Below are 10117 nucleotides of genomic sequence, written 5' to 3'. Positions count from 1 at the left end.
AAGCACAGATCTTTGTGGAACACTGATCTATTTCTCAGGGTCACCCTCAGGTTTAGAAAGGAGGTCGTGGTTCCCCCACCTCCAGCCACCCAGCGTCCTGGGCTAACATACCAGACTTCCATGCCCTCATGGTGGTTTCTGAACCTCTTGTGGCCCCCGCAGTGTCCCTCCAAATGTCCCTATCTTGCATTCTATTTTCTTTCCTAATGGTTGGCAAATATTTAATTTGATAAAGCAATGTTATAAAAGCCTAACACAGTAATGGATTAATGGATTATTATTATCAACAGACTTTCGTAGTCAGAGATTCTGCTTGCCCAGAGCAGGAAGTGACTCTAGGCACCTAAGTAGATGTTCACTTACAGAAAGGACAGGCAGAGCACGGGCAGACGGAACGGATTAGGCTGCTGTGGAAAGCATGGCTAAGCAGAGGTGACTCTTGGAAAGACCCTTGGAAAGAGGTCTTCCTCGTTATCAGCCCGGGGGCTCTGGATGCTTGGCACTGTTCCCCTGGACTTGACTTGGCTGTACTACCTGTGGATAATCTCCAACTGGCCTGGGCCTCAGGTCCTGGGCTGTAGCATTTGGTTGGAGGACCTTCCTAGGTCTCTCCAGCTTTCTGGAGGTAGGGAAAGACCATCCATCAATTCAGTTTCTGTAGTAGAAAGTAGGGCCCTTTTTCCTATTTGAGGGTTCTTCCAGGATAGGAAGAGTATTCTATGTGGGCAGTTCAAAAGAACCACTGTCCACTAAAATGATATGGTGACTAGTTAGAAGGGCCCCTCAAGACGACAACCGAATCCAGAAGAGTGCCTCTCCTGGAGATTTCAGGCATTACCACAGTGGATGGGGAGACTTGCCTGAGTCATGGACGGGAGCCCTAGGAGTCAGGCAAAGTTCATTTCCTCTGATTATAGATCCAGGTGCTGGTGATGTACTGGACTCATTAAATGTCTTGCACACAGCTGATGCTCAACCAATATTTGTTAAATGAATGAATGAATTGTTGGGTTTCCTAGCACGTAATCACCTGCCTCAAATACATCAAGAAATGAAGCAGGATAGAATTATCAATCAATAAAACAAAATCTCCAGGCCCTGGAGTAAGTTATTTCATCGTTCTCATACCTCATCCTCCTTATCTTGCAAGTTCAGAAGGTTGGCTGATCTCTAAGAATTTACCTTGGAACAAACTGCAAAAAGATTTTTTGTCTCCTGTAAGACACTTAGAAATGTAAACACTGACCCAATAATTTGATGATGTTAAGGACAGACTGTTAATTAATCATTGTTTAAGGAGAGAAATGATGATATGGTTTGGTTTTTAAAAGTGCCCTTCAACATGGATGGACTGAGAGGGCATTATACTCAGTGAAATAAGCCAGAGGAAGACAAATCCCATATGATTTCCCATACACGTGGATTCTAAAAAACAACAGCAAAAAAAAAAAAAATGAACAAACAACAACAACAGCAAAGCAGAGAAACAGACTCATAAATAAATATAGAAAGCAAACTGGTGGTTATCCAAGGAAAGGCTTTGGGGAGATGGGTGAATTGGGTGAAAAGGATTAAGAGGTACTACCTTCCTGTTATAAAATACATAAATCACAGGGATGAAAAGTACAGCATAGGGAATATAGCCAATAATATCATATTATACTTATTGTGGTGAGCATTTTATAATGTATATAATTGTTAAAGCTAAAAACAAAACAAAGTAAAATGAAAGTGTTCTTGTCTTTTAAAGATACATGCTGGAATGATTTTGGACGAAATGATACAATGTCCAGAATTTGCTTCACAATGAATTGGAGCAGGAAAGCAGGTGAGAAAGAGATGAAAAAGGCCCTGATTTAATCATTGTCAAGGCTTAGCAATGTGTACATGGGGGCTGGTTGCACTCTTTTGTTTGCTTTTTATATGTTTGAAAATTTCCACATTGAAATGTTTTTTTAAAAACCCACAATTCCTTTTCCTGCAGCTCCTGTGCTGCCCATCCCAGCCAGAACTCATGGTGGGCCCTGGTAGTTGCTGTCCCAACATCTCTGGCTCCTTGGCTCTTTCCTAAAAGAATCTTGAATTCTGTCCATGTGTCCGTTCTTCCACACAGGCCCTGTGACTCAAGGCAAGAGGATCCCATCCCCACCTCTAGCCCTAATTCGTCTCAACAGATCATGGTAAGCCTGCCAAGTGAAATAAGCCACACAGAGGAACTTGTCTGACAACCTTCTCACTAGTAAGTGCTCCTACAAGGACAAGGGATGAAGGAGAGCTTTGCCAGGACTCCCAAGAGGTTCCTCCCTACTCCTCGAGGGCCACGGGAAGCACTTTTCTCCTGCTGGAAGGAAGCAGATGTCCCCAAATGCCCAGCAGCCATGCTGCATCCCAGAGAAAATCAGGCCCAGGAAGAAACCAACATGCTGAACAACAGAGCAGAGAAGTGAAAGCCCAAGTCCCTGATAAGCTTCCTGAACTGCTGGATCAAACAAGCCTGAAGTCTACCCTCTCTCTGGGCTCCTCATTACAATATAATAAATGTTCTTATTCTTTTTTAAAATTTTTACAACCAAGAGTATTTATAACCAAGAGAATTGTAACAGATCCAATGCTCGGGGAATACGCATCTTGACAGTGGTGGAATGAGGACTGAGCTAAAGGGAGAGATCCCCTATACCCTGTGGTCACCACCATTGTTTGGGATGCAGGAAGCAGTCAGTGAAGGAGAAAATAGAAGGGCAGTGGTTGAGGTGGGGGGTTCAGAAGGTGGAGACACTGTCATGCTCTGCACATTTTCAGCCCAGATAGACTGTTCCTTCTAATGTCAGGCCATCCTGCTTTGAATAATAGTCATCTAAAGCTACAGACATAAGATCAAGGTCACTTTTAGGAAAGTTATGCCCAGCCCATGTTGCTGTGGATTGCCTTTGGAATATGATGGCACCCATTCCTTGGCAGAACTTTCATCACAGAAATTAAGCAAATCTACTTTTACTGTCATGGATGCTGAGAAGAGCCATTAGCAGAAGCAGGTGGCAGGAGAGGTGTGCAGCCTGTGGAGGTCTCTGCCTTTCTCCACACATCAGAGATGAAATTGCAGGACTTCTCATCCAAGGTTCTCTCTTCCTTCTCAAGCAGATTGAAACCCAGGGGATGAAGCCCTTGAATGGAGCCTGGAGTCATTCATAAACCAGAGAGCGTCTCCTCGGTTTCCAGTGGGAGCTGGTGTTGAACATTTTCACCCTGTTACTTCTGGCTCTGTCTCCTGTTGCTTCACCCTCCCCTTTCCATCTTCTCTGCCACAGCCCCAGTGCAAGGCACCACCATCTCTCACCTGACCACCAACTACAGTGGCACAACAGTCACCCTGAGTGGATTCCTGCCTCTTTCTAACTCCATTCTTCCCACAATAGCCGATCCTTTAAAAATGCAAATCATATGGTGTCTTTTGCTTTCCTAGAACCTGTCAATCCCATTCCGCTGCCAGCCATGGTCTCCACGCCTCTGCCTACCTCCCCGCTGCTCTCTCCCTTCTCTCCACTCCAGAATCCCGGACATTCTCTCACCTCAGGCTTTCCATATAGGTTGATCCTCTGGGTTGGAGCTGTCTGTACTTCATCCTTCCCTCTCATTTGCACATAGGCAATCCCTTTAGGTCTTATCTTAATGTCACTTTCTTGGGAAGAAGGTTTCTTTCTCTCTTACCCCCAGCCAAGTTGCATCCTCTATACTCATGCCCACAGTACCGTGATCTTCTCCTTCACAGTAGACAATGTAATTGGAAATTTTGCTTAACATCTCTCTTCCCCATTAGATTTTAAGCTTAAAGAGGGTAGAGATTTTGTCCACATTGCTCCACACTCCATCCCGAGGACCTACCACAGTATCTGGCACATGATCAAAGATTAGTAAATAAGTATCAGTTGACCATCTATCAGGTGTAGCCACTCCTGGGGCCTCCCAGGACTATGGTCCCAGTGACCCCTCCAGACCCTGTCTGAGCCCTTGCTCAGTAGGTGGAACTTCACACCTACCAAGCTCCTGCTCTAGAGCATGGAGAGGGACAAGTGTAGACTGATTAGAATCCAATTTGGAACCTGAAAGCAATGTTGTTGCTTTATGGAGAAAATGGCTTATTAAAATTCAGGACATTCCCCTCCCAAACACACTTGTTTCTTACTGTTTGCTCTAAAATGTTTTGTGTGACTCAGAAATACAGATTAAAGACTTGAAACAGAAAGCGAAGCCTGAGAGGAAGAAAAGTCAGAACCATTTCCTGTTCATGGGCAGTATACACGAGAGAGGAGAGTGTTCTTGTCCTCCTCCTGCCTTGGCAATAAGTAGAAGCCTTGAGTCCCCACATCAGTACTCTCCCCTGGACCTCAGGCAGAGGGCTGGTGGGAGAAGCCACAGGAATGATATCCAGGGGGGTGGGGACCACATGAAGTGCCATGGCTGGGAACTGCTAGTTTCTCTCCCTGGGACACTCAACTAGCTCAACTTCCTGAAAGGAGATGTGACAAGGGTGGGAGGAGTGCACTCTTCTTCTTCCATGTGAGGCTATCAGGCTTCCCTTTTTTGGGATTACAAAAGCCTCATCCCTACTCTGGGCAGGAGAACACCCCATTTTCTTCAGAGTCAGCCACAGCCACTAGAAATTCATTGCCAAGTGTCCCTCTGGAAAAATCTGGAGTCATTTTATCCTAGAGTCAGGTGTGGAATGGTTGAGACTGTTGTGTCAGGAGGGGAGTTTAGTCGAGGGTCAAGAGAATCCAGTGGCAGGTTCCTGGACCCGGTCAGGTGGCTAAGGCATCGTGGCTTCCTATAGGTGGGCCTGGTCTCAGAGACTCTGGAAGCCTCCCATACTGGAGATGGGGAAGGCAGAAGGTGGGAAACATGGGGATGGTTTTTAAAAGGTGCAGGGGTGGTGAGATGCAGCAGGCCTAGGCCTGAATTCAGGCCATGCAATTGAGAGCTCTACACCTCTCGGAGGCTCAGTGTCCTGTGATAGTGTAGGTCCTGCTGGGAACCTGAAGAGAAATGCATGTGGATGCCCTAGCACACAGAAGGCTCTAGATTTGAGAGGCAACTTGTATAATTATTACACAGGGGCTGAGCTCAAGAACCTAACCTCCATTCCCTCCACCTCTTCATGCCTCCTTCAGAATGGTTTTCCCAACACATGAGCTGACCCTGCCTTGTCCTCTGTGAGGGAGCGTTCTGGGCCTCCCTGGGGAATTCATCAGAATTCTCGAACTTTTCCGATGAAATGTTCCTAACAAGAGGGAATGCTTGCCTCGGAGCAGCACAGGTGAAATTTCTTTTAAGACCCTCATTCCATCTTAAAAATTCATGTGAATTAGGGGCACCTGGCTGTTGGTAGAGCATGAGACTCTTGATCTCGGGGTTGTGAGTTCAAGCCCCACATTGGGTGTGGAGATTACTAAAAATCTTTTTTTAAAAAGTCATGTGAATTTATATATCTTAATCTGTAATATGATCATGCTTGTTTAATATAAATATATTATTTTCTTTAGCTATTCAAATAAAATGGACAGTTCTAAGAAGTTGCTGGGAGAAGGGGAATGGACAATGGGGAAAAGTCAGAGGACTTGGCCCCTCACATCTGAACCCTCATTTCATTCTCCCCATAATTTTATGAGGTAGAAAATTTTTAAAAAATTATTCATTTATTTAAGAGAGAGAGAGAACACAAGTGGGGGAGGAGCAGATGGGGAGGGCTAAGGAGGGGAAAGAATCTCAGGCAGACTCTGTGCTCAGTGCAGAGCCAACGCGGGGCTCAATCCCATGACCCTAAGATCATGACCTGAGCTGAAACCAAGTCAGCTGAAACCAGTCACACGCTTAAATGACTGAGCCACCCAGGTACCCTGAGGTAGAGACATTTCAAAAAGAACTAAAACATTACAGCCAGTACAAAGCAGAATGTGAGCAGTCCCCACAAAGTAACACCCTAAAAGGAACCCTCTTGAACAGTATCTGTGGCATCTCTCTTTCCACTGGCCTAGCATCACTGGATGTCCCTACCCCTGGAGTCTGTGAAGTGTGTCTCAATTGCACAGTCACTCACAGACACTGTCCCTACCTTTCAACAGGAGCAACAGCTTCCTGCCCAGAGTCCATTCTGTTAACTCAACGTAAGCTTTGGCCTCAAGTCAGCTCTGTCAGAAACCAAGAAAAGCGATAGGAGGGAACTAACTTCCTCAGGCTCTTGCCTGATCTTTATTTTAGAAGTAGCTGAACCTGATGCAAAGGTACTGTCTGGTGGGTCGTGAGCTGGTAGCCAGCTACTCAGGGGTCGGTGTGCATAAAGAGGGGAAATGATGTGGACCTCAGCTCAGAGTCTGGAGGGGGAGAGGGTAGAGCTGGATGTCATGCTGTCTGGAACCCCTGCCCTGTAGAAGAGGGGCTGGGATTGGAAAGAAGCTATGGGCGGGTCAAAGACCTATTTGCAATGGGGGCTTCCGAGACCCAGGTCCTGAGGACAAATACAGCACAGGTTTGGGATTGAAGGTCTATCTCCCTATGTCTACATTGCATCCAGGGGTTCAAGAAGGAAGGCACTGCTCCCAGAGATCCTGGCCAAAATGGCCACGAGTGGCTTCATGGGCAGCAGTCAACAGTGAGGGGCCAGGCTGGAGGGCTTGAGAGCAGAGACTGTTCTTTCACACAGAGTCGACTCCATCAATACCCAGCAGGAGCCTTCCAGGGGATGCCAGAGCCCAGGCAATGGGCCAGTATAACTGAATGTTAATGCTTATGTGGCCTAATAAGTATTCACATCCAGGGAAGGCTTGAGGAAATTCAGTTTAGAGAAGAATTCTGTCGAACAAGCATTTAATCATGGGATCTTTTTTGCCTATATATGTTCTGAAAACAAAACCAAAAAAGGAACAAACTGAAACTTATACATGGAATGAATTTGCCCCTTCAAAGTAGTACCTCAGGAGGTTATGCGCACTTTCTAAGAGGCTCATGATGTTTGCAGTAATGATCTTTGGGAAGTGCCTTTAGAGCCATCCTACGAGTCAGACCTCAGAGTCAGCTAGTTTGATCACTTAACTTATTCTTCGGACTTGTCTTCGAATGATTTTTGATTCCAAAGATAAAATTGTTCATCAAATGATTATGCTTTTTTACCAAGTCTGTTTCTTGGTAGACTGTAAATTTCTTGAACCAATGGAACATGTCCGGTTCATCTCTGGCTACACAAGACCTGACCAAGCCCTTGAGAAATGCTTGACCAATATTTAGGTCTGTGGTTGTTCCCTCCACTCCATAGGCCTATTTCTGCCTGCGTTGTGTCTTGGACAGATTGCAGATATCAAAACGTTTGACTTCTCTTCTCAGGTACCTTTTTGGTATTAAGTAGTTAATGTTTATTCCAGAAAAGGAAGGGTTGTTCTAAATCTGCACCCACCAAAACCCACAGTAGAAATGCCTTCTGGAACGAGCATCAACACTTCAGCTTTTTCTGTTGGTTGACGTCACAGAGAACAGTCTGTCAACATTTTTCCCTATGTTGCTTTTCTGTTGGGGGGGATAGAATAAAGATGAGAAATCACAGCCCTGGGAGCACACAGAACAGAGAGCTGGCACTCAAGGGATTGATTATGTATTCACTTATTTATTATAATTTTTAAAAAATGGCCCAGCTGCTTCAGCTTACACAAGCTGAGCTGAAATATTTCACTCAATAGTATTCTCATCTGGTGGTTATAATACTGGGTGATTTAATGCAAAGGTTTTTTAACCCTAAAAGGAGAAAATCAAAATTAAATAAAAAATAATGTGAGTGCTTTGAACTGAGATTCAAACATTCAAGTATTTTCAAGAAATGACCACTGCCTTGTCCTCCCTTCCCTGTGAGTTGATCCACAGTAGCCACACTCTCCAGGGGTACATGTGGAAACCAGCTCACCTGGGAGAATTTTCCATTTGCTCACATATGTCTCTCATGTGACCTGGAGGGCCCAGGCCCCGACATGTTCACTTGTACCTTGTAAAATGCTCCCAGGTGATTCTGATGCGGACCTGTGGTTGAGGCTATGTGATCTATAGCCATCTGACTACTGCTGCCCTGTTTTTTCTCTCCTGTGGTCACCGTTATGGCCGATAAGTTATGTTTTGGTCAAATGATGGACCAGCTCAACTCTGTCTCAGATAGAAGGGGGAACTTACTGGCTCATGTAACTGCAAAGTCCAGGAATGGGTTTGGCACAAGACGTTGCTTGATTCAGGTACCCAAATGGTGACAAGATCAGGCTCCTCTCATCTCTTGTCTTGGCCCCTTCTCATTGATGCTTTTCTCAGACAAGCTCTTTTGTGAAGGCAAGATAAGATGGCTGCCAGCAGCTCTGGCCTTATAACCTCCAAGTCTGTTGGAATGTTAGCCTCTATTTATCAACTGTTGGAATGAAATTCTGTGATCTGACTCCCCCTCGGTCCACCTGGGGTCCCAAGTGTCCGCCTCTTCTGTACCAGGCAGGATTCATTTGTAGAATATAGAAGCCACTCTAGATATTTAAAGCAGAGAGGGGTTTAAATCTAGTACTGAATGCTTGCAAAATTGTTAGATGGTTTGAACCTTTATTTACTTATTTATTTATTTATCGGTAGCACTAGGGTTTAATTAAGTTCCACTTTAGTATGGGCTCTAGGGCTTACCCATGGCACTCTTAATGTATAAAGCCTGGATGTTCTGCCAGTTCTTCTTGAGCAGTGATACCAGGAAACTGGCAGCCAAGTGGATGTTGTACACAAACTTATCATTGGTCATCTTCTCATGGCCATCAGCCACTGGCAGATACAGCACCTTCTTCACCTGGAATTTGATTACAGACTTCACTTCATCCACTCTGGTTGCCAAGTTCTCATTGTGGGTCAGCAATGAGGGGAACTTGCCAGTGTATTCAGGCCTGGACCCAGGATTTATGGGATCTGCTTCATCAGAGATTCTGAAGCCAAAGAGGCATCATACTTCTTGGCCAACTTCTTGACTAATTGCTTATTCTTGAGTTTCTTCAGTGTCTCAATGTCCATTTGGGGAATAGCCACAGTCTTGGCCTCATTATAGTGCTGCTGGTCCCCCAAAACACAAATGGAGGACTTGGGGCAGGGAGTGGACTTAAGCCTGATGGTGTCTGAGAAGGGTTTGTCCTTCTGATGGTCATAGTTCTTCAAGCTGACCTGTCTTCAAGCTCCACTGTCTAAAGGAGGAAGTTTTAGATTGAAGCTTTAGAAATGACTCCCAGAATACAGTGGAATGAACTTGCTAGGGAGAGCTATGACTCTTGAAACACTCAGGAAGGAAGCGGAATCAGGAGGCCACCATGAGAACAGTTGAATTCAAGATCACATGTCATATTTGTGATTTGAGGATCAGGAGGCCAGGAAGCTGGTGACATTGCCTCCAAACTGCTTCTGAAATCCAAGACACAATGGACCAGAGGTCAAACAACTGTACATGGGAAGTGTCTATGAGCATGTGTGCCTACAGAAAATGTGCCTACAGAAAACTATCTCTTCTGCACTCCTGCCTTCCAAATCTAGTTTGAATGAAACATTTTGGAAAATAATTTGCATTCATATAATTGCCTATACAAAAGTCTAGAAAAGTGGATTTTTTAACCACTGCAATATGGACAGCACAGTGGGGGGCAGTTGGAAAGGATTCTGAGGGCAAGTCCACCACAGGAGGTGGCTGGGAGGGTGCAAGGCTCTCCTAGGCAAGGAGCCACACCCCCAGCTTCTGGGACTATCCAGGGTCAAGTACACCTGTAGCTCAGGGAGTAATCAGCATCAAGTTTATTGTCCCGAGGAAATTCAGGCTACAGGTTATAATTTAGGTTATAATATGCTGTTACTAGGAGAGATAAAAAATGCTGGGTGGCAAAACCCAAAGATGTCCCCTACAAGGTATATGCTTTATCATTACAAGTACCTTCACCTACACTGCTCCATTTGATTCTCACAAAAGGTCCAGAACAGGAGGAAGGTGGCTGGGGGGTGGGGGTTAGGGGTCCATCTTACAAAGGAGAAGATCAGACTCAGAGGTTAAGAGCCTGCCTAAGCTAATCCCTTACAGCTGGTGAGA

At 45.2% G+C, this 10117-nt stretch overlaps 1 protein-coding gene across 1 annotated transcript; it reads right to left on the bottom strand.

Moving 5' to 3' along the window:
• Positions 1-8677: 8677 nt before the first annotated feature.
• LOC308340427 (large ribosomal subunit protein uL1-like) lies at positions 8678-9063 on the bottom strand (the record flags this gene model as incomplete). The annotated part of the gene is given in 3 exon segments (XM_080799602.1): positions 8678-8931; positions 8934-8952; positions 8956-9063. Coding segments are annotated over 3 exon segments (381 nt in total).
• Positions 9064-10117: the final 1054 nt, after the last annotated feature.

This window comes from Martes martes (genome assembly GCF_963455335.1).
Source record: "Martes martes genome assembly, chromosome: 3".
Lineage (NCBI taxonomy): Eukaryota > Metazoa > Chordata > Mammalia > Carnivora > Mustelidae > Martes > Martes martes.
The sequence above is the reverse complement of the archived record's forward strand: the minus strand, read 5'-3'. Positions and strand labels throughout refer to the sequence as shown.